This window comes from Electrona antarctica (genome assembly GCF_951216825.1).
Source record: "Electrona antarctica genome assembly, chromosome: 2".
NCBI lineage: Eukaryota > Metazoa > Chordata > Actinopteri > Myctophiformes > Myctophidae > Electrona > Electrona antarctica.
In genome coordinates, this window is record NC_136807.1 from 14,274,642 (window position 1) to 14,291,173 (window position 16,532).

The 16,532-nt window shown below is 42.3% G+C and overlaps 1 protein-coding gene across 2 annotated transcripts in view; it reads left to right on the forward strand.

The window, feature by feature from the left end:
* The window catches only part of LOC306918488 (metabotropic glutamate receptor 4-like), a 314,226-nt gene that overhangs the window by 267,290 nt on the left and 30,404 nt on the right, over positions 1 to 16,532 (forward strand). For both annotated transcript variants that reach the window (XM_079496079.1, XM_079496078.1), the window contains 3 exons: positions 9,084 to 9,219; positions 15,715 to 15,869; positions 16,354 to 16,494. In XM_079496079.1, coding sequence (XP_079352205.1) covers positions 9,084 to 9,219; positions 15,715 to 15,869; positions 16,354 to 16,494 — 432 coding nt within the window. The remainder of the gene's footprint in view (positions 1 to 9,083; positions 9,220 to 15,714; positions 15,870 to 16,353; positions 16,495 to 16,532) is intronic.

Here is a 16,532-nt window from a genome sequence, read left to right on the forward strand (position 1 = left end):
TAGTGAGTCTCAGAGCCCAGAAGTTCTGTTCTGCTGATCGACTGGCACCATTCCCAGAGGAAGGGTATGTGCGTGCGTGCGTGCGTGCGTGCGTGCGTGCGTGCGTGCGTGCGTGCGTGCGTGCGTGCGTGCGTGCGTGCGTGCGTACGTGCGCACAGTGAGCCGAGTGGCTGGCTGTTAGTCTCAGATGTGAGGGAACGCAGCATCTGTCGTGGGAACGTGGGACCAGTGAGGCTGTGTGTGCGCGTGCGTGTGTGTGTGTGTGTGCGTGCACAGAACAGTGATTGATGGAGTCTGGGTGTTTGAACACAAGAGGATGTTGAAATATACAGTCTGGGTTTCGAGGGAGTGTGAATCACTGCTGGGAGAGAAGATGGATTCACTCTATGCTGCTCATAGGCTCTTATACTGTTAATATGTTTTATATATCTATACATATATGACTCACTCTCTGCTCTTTTATACTGTTAATTATGTTTTATGAATTTATAAATATATGATTCACTCAGTTCAAATGTCTCTGGCTTATTTCGGCCTGCTTCTTCTACGCCCCTGTAGTCAGCCCTGAAACATGAGCAGCATTGCAGATTAGAAGTCCACTCTATCCCCCTCATCACTACCACTAGGGGTGCTCCTCATCACTACCACTAGGGGTGCTCCTCATCACTACCACTAGGGGTGCTCCTCATCACTACCACTAGGGGTGCTCCTCATCACTACCACTAGGGGTGCTCCTCATCACTACCACTAGGGGTGCTCCGATCAGGTTTTTTGGGACCGATCCCGATTACAGATTTTTTCCCCCTCACGATTGGCCGATACCAATCTTGTGCGCAAGGGGGAAACATTTGAATATTTCCAAAAGTATTATATGTCAAAACTGTTCCTGTGTGTGTGGGACCGTCACAAAGCGATATTATACTTTTACCTGATTGACTTTTATACCACTAGAATGGTATGAAAGATCTGTTTTATACCACTAGAATGGTATGAAAGATTTGTTTTATACCACTAGAATGGTATGAAAGATCTGTTTCTTTTATACCACTAGAATGGTATGAAAGATCTGTTTTATACCACTAGAATGGTATGAAAGATCTGTTTCTTTTATACCACTAGAATGGTATGAAAGATCTGTTTCTTTTATACCACTAGAATGGTATGAAAGATCTGTTTCTTTTATACCACTAGAATGGTATGAAAGATCTGTTTCTTTTATACCACTAGAATGGTATGAAAGATCTGTTTCTTTTATACCACTAGAATGGTAATAGATTCTCCAGATCGGGTAAATTGCCAATTGGAGGTAAAATCGGACGATTTAAATTGGCGGCGGATCGATCGGAGCACCTCCAACTGCCACACGGATATCGACGGCTACCGAAGACCAAAGTCGGTAATGACTCATGGTCGGCTAAGTTCTCCATCGAGGGTTCCGGGGTCCTGTAATGACTCTTGGTCGGCTCAGTTCTCCATCGAGGGTTCCGGGGTCCTGTCGGTAATGACTCATGGTCGGCTCAGTTCTCCATCGAGGGTTCCGGGGTCCTGTCGGTAATGACTCATGGTCGGCTAAGTTCTCCATCGAGGGTTCCGGGGTCCTGTAATGACTCATGGTCGGCTCAGTTCTCCATCGAGGGTTCCGGGATCCTGTCGGTAATGACTCGTGGTCGGCTCAGTTCTCCATCCAGGGTTCCGGGGTCCTGTCGGCACGGCAATATCGACGGCAAGCGACGGCAGCTTGTTGGCCAGCAGGATCTATATGTAAGTTTTAGCGAAGGTTCAATAAGGAAGATCTTAACCAAATCCAAGCACGAGCACTTTGCAGCAGCCAATCAGGTGATTTGCCTTTAAATATCCGTTGCCCTCTGGGTGTTGGATGAAATCAACCCTCAACGGCTTCTGACAGACATATGGGAGGAGATGCGTCGCCCCTATGAGGCCCCCTCCCTCCTCTCCTTCAAAACCTCACTCAAAACCTCTTCAAATAGCTTTCCCCAAGGTCTGCCTTTTATGTTTTAACCTAGCAGTGATATTTTATTCGTTTCGCTTTTTTTTTCTTGAATAAAGTATGTGTTGTGGTTTTTGTAAAGTGCTGTGGGTACTTAGAAAAGTGCTATATAAATTTGAGCTATTATTATTATTATTATTATTATAATTATCGGAGCATGTGGTTTGTCTGACTCAGATTCCAAATGCATGGAGGTGGTGACATGTCTTTGTCACACACTTCCATCCACACCTCCCCTGGGAGCGCGTTTCCGTCGCAAATTGAAATCCTTGTTCAGACGCTCGGGTCTCCGTTGGGGGGGGGGGGGGGTGTCAGATTGATGCTTGGGGGGGAGGGGGGGGGGGGGGGGGGGTAGGTGAGGAGTGAAAAAGAAATGGAATGAAGAGAGGATGATTATGAGGGAGGCTGCAATCCACAGGACACAGAGAGAGAGAGGGGGGGGGGGGGGGTAGTGAGAGTGAGTCATGCTTGACTAGAGACCAAGGGGTGGCGGTGGGGGTGGGGTTGGGGGTGTAATGTTTCGTCTCTGTTGGCTATAGAAACCTAGTATGTCCAAAATCGTTACTCTTCAGGAAACGTGGAAATAATAATAATAATGGATTATTTGTTCCAATGGGTCCATGCTTTTCATTGGTTACATAATTATAAAACCCACACATACATTAATTAAACACATAGTAGTACGAAACATGTTTGCATATAGGAAATGACATTTTGTTCTTATTCTAATTATTGTTCTAATTATAGGAGCTTAAACTAAAAGTTTGCTTTAAGCGAGTATATACCCACTTCGCCTTCGATGGTGTGGCTGAGGCAGTTTTATTTAAACAATATATATCTCACGATTTTTGTTTCTCCCAGTGTCAATTGTCTGATGTAATTCTGGGCACTACACTCAACCTGGGGAGAGCCCCGAACTGACCTCATGCTTCCGCCAAGCGGAAGTCCAAGCCGCTTCTTTTCACCTGACGGCGGAGTATTCCCGGTATAGTGCCTGGAAGGAACACGTTATTCCAACCAGTTCCTTTCCTCTCCATCAGGCTGACCAGGGGGAGGCAGTTTAGAGACCAGCATTACTGCATTTATTTTTGTTGTTGTTGTGAGGGTACCTATCCTATAGGGCCTGGGGACGTGCAGATAGGACACTGGCAGCAGCCCTATACTGAAGCCAAATAGTCCATGAGCCAGACCCCCCTGATGTGCGTGCGCGTTAATTACGAAATGGGTGGGCAATTTCTTGTTTGAATCTATAGCTGTAGCCTACATCTCTACTTCACATTTTTGTATGATAACCATTGCGATCAGGTTTGCAAGCTCCCAGAATGCACATGCTTGACCAATGGCTTGAAATGCACATCAATGTGCAAATTACAAACATGCAATAACCAGCCCCAAGAAGAGGACCTGATTATCAGAGGCAGACCTGACTGACTCGGAAATAGAGGACTTAATTTGCTATGCATTACCCCTGTTACCGTATGTCCCAGAACCCCCTGAACCCTCTCCCTGCCAGCACACCCCTCCTTGGCCATGTCATTCATTCCTCTTTTGTATTTGTCTCTATATTTTTTTGGAAAGTAAAAAGGAAATGTTCACCAATGCAACAGGCTCCGTCTGCCTTCTCGGTCCCCACTTTCTGTGTACATTTCCACATAACTAACTCATCTTACTTGATAAACGGATAATTTGGTCCTTCAAACTCTTTGTGTCATATGAAGCAAACCATTAATTCATTTTGACTTGAGGTGTATACAAAGAAAAAATAAATAATAATAATAGAATTTGGCCACCAAAAATGTTTATTTTATGGCTGCTCACAGCATTTTCTTATTTATGCAATGATACATCTGGATCCTGTATGGACATTGAATATTCCCTCGTTTAAAACCTTTGACTTTAAAATGACAAAACAAAATAAAATAAGAATGTTGACTCTGGCTTTATGGTCATATTTTCCTATATAATGCCTAATTTGCATATTTAAATATATATATAAACTTTATTACAGGCTCGTGGCCCACACGGTAAGACAGTACATCACATATACGAGAATAAATATAAATACAAATACAGTACATTTACCCAGCCCCACAGGTTACTACTCTAGGCGAGGCACTCATGCCAGTGTCCTCTGATGGTAGAAGTGTACCTTACAGAACTACTAAATATACAATTTCAGAAAATTTGTAATACAATATATCATTGTCTTCATGAAATTAATCGACTAGGGAAGTTTCTTGGTGACCACTATATACCATAAAAACAGGCCGCAAAAAGACTATTGGCGATCGGGCCTTTGCAATCCGCGCACCCTCATTATGGAACGCCCTGCCACTGGAGATTAGGCTTGCCGACTCGGTTCCTCGTTTTAAATCACTTCTGAAGACCCATTTCTACAAAGCTGCTTTTAATCCTTTATCGTGATCTCTTTGTACTTTCTGATGTATTTTTTTTTCACCTTTTTATGTTTTTGATGTATGATGTTTTCTATATGCTCTTGTTGTTCAGCACTTTGTGACCTTGTTCTTGAAAGGTGCTATATAAATAAAGCTTTATTATTATTATTATATCTTACATTTTGTTTTCATCCTATTCATCCATCATGTATGGTGAAGATAAGAAAATGTGTGAAAAAGCTGCTCATGTGGAAGGGTTATCATATATTAATGTACTTATATTGACCCTATAAACAATTTAATATATGTATGGTTTTGCCCACTCATTACGTAATGAAAACTTGTCCGGCTCATGCATGGACTAAAAATGCTGTGTTGCTTATCGTGTATATGCGAGTTGTGAGGATGCATCTATTCTGCACACTCACTGTTATTATGCATCGTAGCCATTTAGCTTTGTGGTTTGTTTGATACTTTTGTGGGTAAACTTTCCGACAAAGTTGAAATGTGGAGATACAAGGTTTTCGCCCAACAACAGACAACATGCATCCCTGAAGGGGGGGAGAGTGTGTGTGTGTGTGTGTGTGTGTGTGTGTGTGTGTGTGTGTGTGTGTGTGTGTGTGTGTGTGTGTGTGTGTGTGCGTCTTCGTGTGCGACTGTGCGTACATGAGCATGTACATCCGTGTGTCCAGGACTGCCACATACACATTGTGACACATCTGACCCAGACACACACACACACACACACACACACACACGCACACGGTACAATATTCCTATATTTGAGATTTCAGCGATGTCAGTTTGCATTGCTATTTTTCCTCCTCCATTTTTCTCAGCGTTGTGCTTTGCCCTTTTTAACCTTAACTCTAACCCTATATCCTAATTAAATGCCACATTTAAATGGCAACCATCTGTTCTGTTGCGTTCTCACGTTTTACTCTGCGTTCACATGCTGACACGGAAGTGATTGAAAACGCCATAGTTTGCATGCCGCGTGGCTAGGTGGCGGTGATGCACTGTGGCGTGACGCGTTGTCATGATCAGACAGTGACCACTTCTGTTCTACTTCCTGTCACTACTCTTTGTTTAATAGGACGATGTGACGGCATACGTGAGGCGCCGTGAGCCACGATGGCACCACACGTTTGCCATGGAGACACCAGGCGGAGAGTTGTTTTCACTTTGTTAATGTTTTCAACCCCCGATAAACATCTGATAGTTTATTTTGGACGGCACATTTTATTTTGCCGTTTTCTCTAGAGTCCGTTGCCCTATTAACCGGGCCTAAACACTTCTTCATCTCTCTCTCAGCTAAAGGGGTGCATATATATTTGGTCCGACACCCTACCCCAAACCCTAACCTAACCCTGACTGCACACGGAAGCCACGGGTGAGTCTTAACCACGCATGGCCACGCATGTCAGACTGTTAGTACGTCGGACCAACGTATGCACCCCCAGCTAAAGGAGTCCTTTAGACCTTAAAACAACCTTTTAGACCAGGATCACTCCAACCTTTTTCAACCCCTCCACAGGGAAATGTTTAGCGTGTGCAGTGATGCTCAGCATCCCACATGAGACGGGTTGGATCAATGTTATTGGAGCACGCGGTTAAATAACATGCTATTGATTACGTTTAACTTCCACTCGCATCAGGCTCTGAAAAGCAATCAGACTCGACATCGATGGACCTTCTGTCTAAACACAAACAAACCTGCAGAGTACAGGACCGCTCAATTCGAAGCTCCTCAAAGGTGTGTGTGTGTGTGTGTGTGTGTGTGTGTGCGTGTGTGCGTGTGTGCGTGCGTGCGTGCGTGCGTGCGTGCGTGCGTGTGTGTGTGCGTGCGATACGTCCGCGTGCGTGCGATACGTCCGCGCGTGTGTGTGAGATACGTCCGCGTGTGTGCGTGCGTGTAGCAGAGTGGCTCACATCCTCAGCCTGATGGCATAAAAGCCTAATATCTCCCCTGAGTACATATCCCTTTTGGCTTAGTGGTTAAGATGGTGGCTTTCACGCGGGAGAACTCAGTATGATAAGTGTTACACATGCATGTATAAAACATGTATGCATCTACTTTGTTGTACAATTACAATTTACAATTTAGGCATTTAGCAGACGCTCTTAATCCAGAGCGACTTACATTAAGCAATAACAAAAGCATGGCATACATCACATATATAAAAAGTAGTTATCATGAATCATGCGTAGACTAAGAACGTAACAGTGGAGTATCTATGTAAACTATACATACTATACTATATAATATATTATACATGTGTACTATAAAGTGCTATGACTACATAAAGTGCAATTCTAGAGCTGTCTACGTAACAAGCTATAAGTCTGTTTGTACACATCTATACGTTTGTGTCATGAAGAGATGATTTCGACAGAATAAGTATACATTGCAGAAGATGACGTACATCATTATCCTAGTGCGGTGACAGGTTTGAAGTTGAAAGAATACATAAAATAATATATTGAGCTGAATGTGAGGAAAATGAGCAACAGTTGGACCGAATAGAATCAGTTTCATACTTTTTTTTTTCTTTTTTTCAATTAGGAAATAAAATTCCCAAAACGGAACGGTTCTCCCCGGCACGTCGTCATTGGCAGAAGCATAAAGCTGATTGATGGCTCTGTGTGGGTGCAAAGTGGACCCTAGTGGAGCATTTTATACCCTCCCGCTGTGAAATATGGAACCTTCAAACATTTCATCTTGTTTCCAGACGTCATAAAAACTGCACAAGATTAAATTAGATTTTCCTTTTCCCCTATAGCAGCTTCTTCTGTTTTCGGTGGCTTCAAATCAATACAATAGCCTATTGTTTTTTATTTATATTTTTTCTTGACTTTGCCACATTAGAGATACCTAAATAGACATTATTTAATCTTTGCATTAATGAGGACAGGTGGAAACCTTGCACGGGACATGGAAATAAAAAGAACCATGTGTTCCAATTAGTCGTGGAAAGTAGCAATGCATGTGTACTCAAGTACTGTACTTGAGTACACCTTTGAGGTATACTTTACTTCAGTATTTCCAAATTCCAATACTTTTACTTCTACTCCACTACATCTCAAATCGATATTGTACTTTTACTCCACTACAATTTCATGAAAATGTTTGTTGTTACTTTGTAGATTTTTATTATTATTACAAAACATACCAACACACATGAATCACTTCAGCCCTATATACGTTTTGGCCAATAGAAAGTAGCCGATCTGTAGATCTGCTATTTGCATAAGGTTTTTTTTATACATTTGACAATTTGAAACTGGACATTCTGCACAATGACTACTTTATACTCTTGGTACTTTAAGGACATTTTGATGCTGACATTTTGATGCTGACATTTTGATGCTGACATTTTGATTCTGTACTTTTACTTAAAGATGAAGTGCCGTGATCTTTTCCACCGTAAAACATTCTGACGATATTAACTCCAATAGAGTGTGTTTATGACGACCCATCGCGGTGCCGTCGATGGTCGCGTTAGAAGAAACCATGCCTCGGGTGTATAGGTTTAGATGCTATGCTATCACCACAATCAAGATGGAGTCCATGTGACCTGGATCTACAATGGCCTCTGGATCTACAAATAGCTGGGCACACCGAGGGGTGTGCTGAAATATCGATATTGCGATATATATCGATACGTCCTCCCGCGATAAATAATCGATATCGATTATTAAAATATCGATATTGACATTTTTTTGAAAAATAATTTGAAATGAAGTTGTTCATAATGAAGTGATGAACAACATGTTTAGAAAAGGAGGAAATGACAGCTAAAATAAAGCAAATCCCACTCTCACATTCCACAGAATCCACAGCAACCAGAAGTACTGAATTACTGGATGGTGATTTGTCCAAACAGCTTTGTGGGAATACAAAATGCAGAATGCTGACACCAGTGATAATGGTCAGTTGGTGGTGTTTGTGAGGTATTATGATGATACCAGTGATAATGGTCAGTTGGTGATGTTTGTGAGGCATTATGATGATACCAGTGATAATGGTCAGTTGGAGGTGTTTGTGAGGTATTATGATGATACCAGTGATAATGCAGTTGGTGGTGTTTGTGAGGTATTATGATGATACCAGTAATAATGGTCAGTTGGTGGTGTTTGTGAGGTATTATGATGATACCAGTGATAATGGTCAGTTGGTGATGTTTGTGAGGTATTATGATGATACCCGTAATAATGGTCAGTTGGTGGTGTTTGTGAGGTATTATGATGATACCAGTGATAATGGTCAGTTGGTGGTGTTTGTGAGGTATTATGATGAGGGTATGAGGCAAAGGGGGAGTTTATTGAGTATTAATTTAGTGTTTGAGTGGTGCAACCATGACAGCTATATGTGCCCCTCCCTGTGTCCGAGCACGAAAATAGCGTTTTTTCCAAGTATTTTGTAGTTGCAGATATCGTGATATATCGTTGATGAAATTTCATACAATATATCGATATATCGCAAATATCGCAATATATCGAATATCGTGATATTATCATTATTGAGGGCCTAATATCGCAATATATATCCTATCGTGAGGTACCCATATCGTCCCATCCCTACGATTTACTGGTTCCAACTGACGCTGGGCTCTCATAGTGTTAACAGGAATTCTGTAGATCTATCTAAAACGTGATGTGTACTGTCTCTTTAACAGGAGGTCTGTGCATCTCCCAGTCGGTGAAGATCCCTCGTGAACCTCGGCCCGGAGAGTTCGATAAGATCGTCCGCCGTCTGAGTGAGAACCCCAACGCCAGGGTCGTCATTATCTTCGCTAACGAGGACGACATCAGGTGAGGCACCCAGTCCATGTTTAACTAATTTATCGCCGGAATCTCCTTTTGATGCCTGTTTTCCAAAGGCCCCTGGCACCGGAATCACCTTCGGACAACTATTTTAATATCAATTGATTACGATGATCAATTGTGTCCTGTATGTGCTTATAACACTCCGGTAGCAGTATGTTGAAGAAAAGAAAACGGAAATGGAAAATCTGCTGGTTTTATGCTGTCTATGGGGATGCAGATTTTTGAACACTAACTCGTATTCTTCTTTTTAGACCAAAAACAAGCTTGAGTTTTGGCTCCTTTCTCGATATGATCCTAGCTTACAAAAAGTATGTTTTGGGTGGATTAAATTACATTTGCGGGACATGTTACACAGCAGATTGTTCCTTCCTGACTCGCAGTTTCTGAATTTCCAAATCGGCTTTCAATTTAAGAGTCTCGCCCATAGAGTTATATGGCTGGCGCTCTGAGCCACCACTAGATGGGGCTGTTGGGGCACATTTCGCGCCATAATCGTTTTACAAACCGTATCACTTGTCTGCCAATGTTTTAAATATACGTTTTACGACGTCCGTTTACGGCAGGCCTCTTACGGCAGGCGTGTATGGCCTGAAATGGCATCCATCTTGAAACGGACGAGAGAAAACAAAAACAGTTGAAAAACGGTCTCCATAGAGTCCCATAATGGCCGTGATCTTTAGCAGAGTTTATCTCGGAATTAAAGCTCAGTTGAGGCTTACCAGTAAGTGGTTCTGAAATTGCACCTCTGTTACGGAGCATTTTGTTTTCTTTTCATTTTGCAGAAATCCACAAATGGCAACCAAAGTTCGGTGTGACCGCACCCTAACCGAGTACCTCCTCTACATTTAAGGGTTATATTCTGACTTTTACTGAAATACTGAATTTGAATTACCCCCCCCCCCCCCTCCCCCTTTTGGAATGCAGAGCTCCTCTAATTGGAGGAAGAGGTCACAATCTTGTCTCTATATAAATCCAGAAATTGATTTATTCCTTAGTGAGAAGCATATTATTCAGCAGAAAGAGGAAAGGTGAATATGTTTGCGAAGGTAAAACATTCAGCGTTCGTCTTACTAAAGGACTGTAGACTGACGCTCAATTTGAACTTCAGTTTCACTTTGAAACAAACCTTGTGTGTCCAATACCGTTCATTTTTTCATTATTATTAAAAAATATATATACAATAGTGAAAATATCCAATCTACAACACCTACGCGTGTCAGCTTGTAGATCGGCTATTTTCACTACTTTTATGCAACACTAAAAGTAGGGGAAAACACAAGGTAATAAGTAAACCAAGAACCTATCATCAGTCTAACAGTAGTAGAAGATCCAAAGAAAATCTATAATTTGTACATTGCAACTATAAACACTATATAGGATGTCTACATAACATGCTATGTAAATGTTAACATTTGCACAAAACTGCTACGGGCAGAGGAGAGTCTTCAGATTACGGCGGAACATCGGAAGTGAGTGTGCAGAACGCAGTTCTAACTGCAATGGGGACTTTGTTCCACAGTTTAGTTGAATCATGGAGCTACGAGGTTTGAGCCTGACAGAGAACCAAGAAGTCACTTTGAGCAACTCTGATAAATTGGATGAATCGGATGAATGAAGTGCAGAAGTACAAGACATGCCATTTTCTCTTTATGTGAAGAGGACATGTTGGTCAGGTTATTATGGGGTTAAACGGGTCACGACCTGACCAAGATGTACTGTTCACATCAAAGTCTTGTCATCTCTTGGATTTTTACACTTGGAATAAAAAAGGCTTCAATTTATCTGAGTTCCTGCAGTTCTTTTTGCTACAATATATTGTCTACAAACTCCAGGGGAGGACGGAGCACGAGGAGCGGTATTGCAATCGCTGTACCACACTGTACCACACGACAAGATAGCTGAGCCAGAAGGCAAAGCTCTCTGTCTACCGAGCAATCTTCGTTCCTACTCTCACCTATGGTCATGAAGTGTGGGTCATGACCCAAAGAATAAGATTGCGGATACAAGCGGCTGAAATGCTCCTTGACTTGGAAAGTGGACTGACTTGGAGATTAGGTGGTTCGGGCATCTAGTACGGAATATGGATGCCTCCTGAGCGTCTCCCTAGGGAGTTCCTCACTGGTCGCCCCACTGGAAAGAGACCACGTGGCAGACCAAGGACCAGATCGGGGGATTATATCGACCTTAGTAAATAAATGGTAAATGGTGCATTTATATAGCGCCTTTATCCAAAGCACTTTACATAGATTGTGCATTACATTCACCCATTCACACACACACGTTCACACACCGATGGCAGAGGAAACCATGCAAGGCACCAACCAGCATATCGGGAACAATTTGGGGTTCAGTGTCTTGCTCAAGGACACTTTGACACTAACTCAGGGGGGAGCCGGCCCGGCTTCGAACTAGGCTTATACAAAGACTAACAAGTAAATTACATAGCATGTTATGTAGACAGATGCTATAGGTTTTTTACTTGGCATCCTATACTTTTCATAGTTTCATATACAGATTATGAATTAATATGATCCTAGATGACTATTTATATGCATCTGACGTATTACCATGTGTTGTTCTTGCTTATTCTAATATCGCTCTGGATTAAGAGTGTCTCCTAAACGCCTAAATTGTAAATTAAACATGTACTCTGTGCCTCACCTGATGTCGTCCTCATTGGCGAAGAACCCTGGCGTTGGGGTTCTCACTTATTAAGGACGATAGAAGTATACACTGTAGCTCTCTCTCTCTCTCGCTCTCTCTCTCTCTCTCTCTCTCTCTCTCTCTCTCTCTCTCTCTGTATCTCGTCCCACATGGCTCATTGATTAAATTGGGTGTGGATAAAGGTTTAATTGAGTGAACGGAGGGAGGGAGATCAGCTCTATCCTTGAACCTTTGTGACCTCTGTGACCCCTGATGATCCTCTCACTGTATCATCTGCTCCAACCTGAGCTGACGGAGGTCACAGGTCAAGCCTTTGTTTCATCACCTCCGATTATCCTGTTTGTTCTCTCTCTCTCCCGATTGCATGACATTGGTATCCTGACTGGGGATGGAGCTCATTCATTTTCATTGATAAGGAGCACCTTATCGAGCAGGCTTATCGAGCCGGGCGGTTTTATCGAGCCCGCTGTTGAGCGGTTTTGTGTTCTTTTGTGTGCGCCATCACTTTCAAATGTCATGTACAGTCCCTTCCACTTCGTCTCTTCCAATGAGGTTTTGATATGTACCTTTGCTGAAAGGTACCTTTGGGAGCCACACCTCTGTTGGGTGGGGTTTAGCCTTAAGGGTTTTTTTCACCCACTGTGTAATACAGTAAATGGACAGTAGGTGGCAGTAGGACAGAGGCCAGAGAAACTATACATGCTGGAAAATGTAACCAAGTAAGTATACTATAAGTAATATATATATATATATATATATATATATAGAGAGAGAGAGAGAGAGAGAGAGAGAGAGAGAGAGAGAGACACTTCGATACTAACTCTGGGGGAGCCCTGGTTCGAACTGGTAACTTTACGGTTACCATCCAGCCGCCGCGTCTCTCTCTCTCTCTCTCTCTCTCTCTCTCTCTCTTTTTGATAGACCTGGTTGCTTGCTTCTCTCTCACAATCACAAAATGTGGCAACCCTGCTCAAAGCGGTGTGTTTGTTTGTTGTGGTTCCGTAGCAGGAGGCTGCGGCAGGCTGCTGCCATCATGGATAACAGTATTTAGCGCTGGAAACCCGCATCATAATGCCTTTTTAAACGCATGTTTAATGTTTAAACCTCCAGTTAATTTGTAGGACTTAAAGAGGGGGCAGGATTTATAAGTGTTTACACCTTTAACTTGTGTAATGTGTGGTGTTTTTTTTCCTGCGGTCATGTCCCCTCTGGTGTGGAAAGGATCAGTAATTAATTAATGCAGTGATTAAAAGCTTTTTGTTCTGGTAAATGTGGGTGATATTTAACCTGGGGGGGAACAGAGCTGTTTACACACAGAGAGAGACTGAGAAAGGTCACCTTTGTTCCAAGACAAAGTGTGAATGTAAAGGACATTTGAGGCTAATAGCAACGTGACGGCATCTAGCTGGACCGCACGACACCACTCGTCAACGTCGTAATGCTACATACATTAGCATTGGGGTTGCTAGGCAATGAAGTAAACAGAATATGTACTGTAAGGAGGATTGCTGCACACATCTACTCGTTGTTGTAAACATCTTTTCAAATCTCGGAATCCTTTACCAGATTGCGCCCCTGGTCAAAATCAAATTTATTCAATGGCCCACATCAGCCAAAAGAACTGACGATCGCTGTAAAACTATACCGGTATACTGTTTTTTCAAGTTTCCGGTGGATCCTTCAAAAATACGAGTTTCACTGAAAAATGCTGGCGGTTAACGGGTGAATTTATGAATTAATGCTGGCAGGGAATGTGTTAACACCCTGAACGCACAGGACGAAGTTCTCGGCCCTTTCAATTAGTAACACCCAGCGCCCAGGACGGAGATTGATCAAAAGGACGCATATTATTGATTAACTCTTGATCTAAATCATTCCGTCCAATTCTAAGCAAAGATTATATGTTAGACGGCCCACCGCGGTCCCGTCGCTAGGCACGGTAGAATTAATCATATACCTCCCGTTGTTGTTGATCGCCTCTAGAGTGTTTTGGCTACATCTAGCTGCTTCAGCCACATCCGGGATAACATCCGGTCCGTCGGTAAAAGTGCTCCGCTGCTATAAATCGCTGGGCGCTATGATTTAATGGATTAAATAACCTTGAGCGTTCGGGGGATTAATAAGAGTGCTTGCTTCAATAAGAATGTGTACACACGAAATCGAATACAATCAACTTCAGGAGAGGAGAAAAACTGTCTCCATTTTTTATTTTATCCAAAATGGGTAATAGCACAGGCAGACTCTTCACATACTAGAGCATGTCTGAAATAAATGTCAGAGCTGAAATCGACATGTAAATATGAAATGAATGCTTAAACATGTAGCTATGTATGTGTAATGTTAGAGACCACAGAAGTGAACCTTGCAAGCCTGTTTTCTCAACTCACCGGTTTCTGCAAGAAATTACTCTATAAGCCATATCTCCAAAATGGGTGTGTCTAACTGAACAACCAATTTGAAGCTTTCATATGACATGAAAAAAAAATCAATGACTTAGCCTTGGTCAGAAATGGTCACAATTGCCCTGTTGCAACCTGCAGCCAATATAACACAGTCCAGTCAGGACGTTGAAACTTGCAGCCATTTTACACAAATAAATGTCCCTTGAAACTTCAGCATCATAGACAACGAAAGGAAAGGAAGTTCTGCAGTGAGAGAAAAAGAAAATAAAGAGAGGCTGTGTATTATTATTCTAATTGAGGCAGCCAATATAGAGTGTGTGTGTGTGTGTGTGTGTGTGTGTGTGTGTGTGTGTGTGTGTGTGTGTGTGTGTGTGTGTGTGTGTGTGTGTGTGTGTGTGTGTGTGTGTGTGTGTGTGTGTGTGTGTGTGTGTGTGTGTGTGTGTGTGTGTGTAAAAAAGTATAATCACAGTTTTATTTTGAAATAGCATGACTGGTTGAACAGATGCTTTATTCTGGAGGAGCCAACAGGAAGTTGTGTGTTCAGACTACTGGTGCCGGTCTGTTTGGATTCTGGCCTGGGCAGAAAACACACATGGAGGACACACAACACACGTTGCATGGGCTTACATGTAAAGTTGTGTCTTTTTTTTCCTACGGAAGGAGTCAATCAAACTTATGTCCATGTTGATCATTACAACTTCAACCATAGTACGAACGGAATATTTGGACTTGAGCTATGTAAAGGTTAATATGTTTATACAAATATATCACAGCTCTAAAATAGCTCTAGCGTTGTATTAGCAGCCCAATGTCTATGAATATAAGCACCAAAGCAAATTGAAAGTAAAATTGTTTATCTTTTTCTTATTTATATTTTTTTAGTATTTTAGTCGATTGACAACTCGATTGACAACTCACTGTGCACAAATGGAACCAAATGGACCCTTACAGGTCTGTAACTCTGAGTGTAACAAATGGAACCAAATGGACCCTTACAGGTCTGTAACTCTGAGTGTAACAAATGGAACCAAATGGACCCTTACAGGTCTGTAACTCTGAGTGTAACAAATGGAACCAAATGGACCCTAAAGCAGTGTTCAGACATGAATATTCGCTCAGTCCGTCCCGTTTGTGCCGCGTCAGGTCGCGCTGCGCCCGCTCGCACAACTTCTCGTATTTGCATTGACTTTGTATGTAATCGCGCCGTTCTAACCATTAAAGTCTGAACGCACCTTTACAGGTCTGTACTGTAACTCTGAGTATGTACAAATGGAATCAAATGGACCCATTTGGTCCAATCAAATGTCTCTCTTTCTCATGTGTCCACCAATCAAATCTCTCTCTCTCTCTCTTTTTCCCTCTCTCTCTCTCTCTCTCTCTCTCTCTCTCTCTCTCTCCTGTGGCGACCAATCAGGCGTCTCCTGGAAGCAGCCAAGAGGGCCAATCAGACGGGCCATTTCATCTGGGTGGGCTCGGACAGCTGGGGGTCAAAGATCACGCCCATCCTCAACCAGGAAGAGATGGCAGAGGGGGCGGTGACCATCCTGCCCAAAAGACAGTCCATACGAGGTGGTAATAATAATAATAATAATAATAATAATAATAATAACAATACTAATACTAATACTAGTAATAATAATAATAATAATAATAATAATAATAATAATAATAATAATAATAATAATAATAATAATAATAATAGATGGCTGGGGGGGGAAGTTTGGAAGTGCTCGTTGGAGATCACCCAACGGTCCTGCGTATCACCTGTTCCTATAAATGTCACATAATGCAGGAGGCAGGACGTTGCGTTATTGACAACGAACTACAACACTTAAAATAATCACCTGCATGGAATTTGCTGACATAAAGTATAGCTCGTAACATGTCTACGGTGGATTTATTAAACAAAAAATCACACCCGTGTGAAGTGAGGGGCGCTCTTATCTTATACATCATCTCATTCCGGCCAATGTTAAAGTGTTCTTTATGTTCTCGTAGGGTTTGATCGCTACTTCATCAGCAGAATGTTAAAGTGTTCTTTATGTTCTCGTAGGGTTTGATCGCTACTTCATCAGCAGAACTCTGGAGAACAACAGACGGAACATCTGGTTCGCTGAGTTCTGGGAGAACAACTTCCAGTGCAAGCTGAGTCGCCACGCTCTGAAGAAAGGCTCTGGGGTCAAGAAATGCACCAGTGAGTAACTCTCTTTAAACAAAACACTGTTCAGTCAA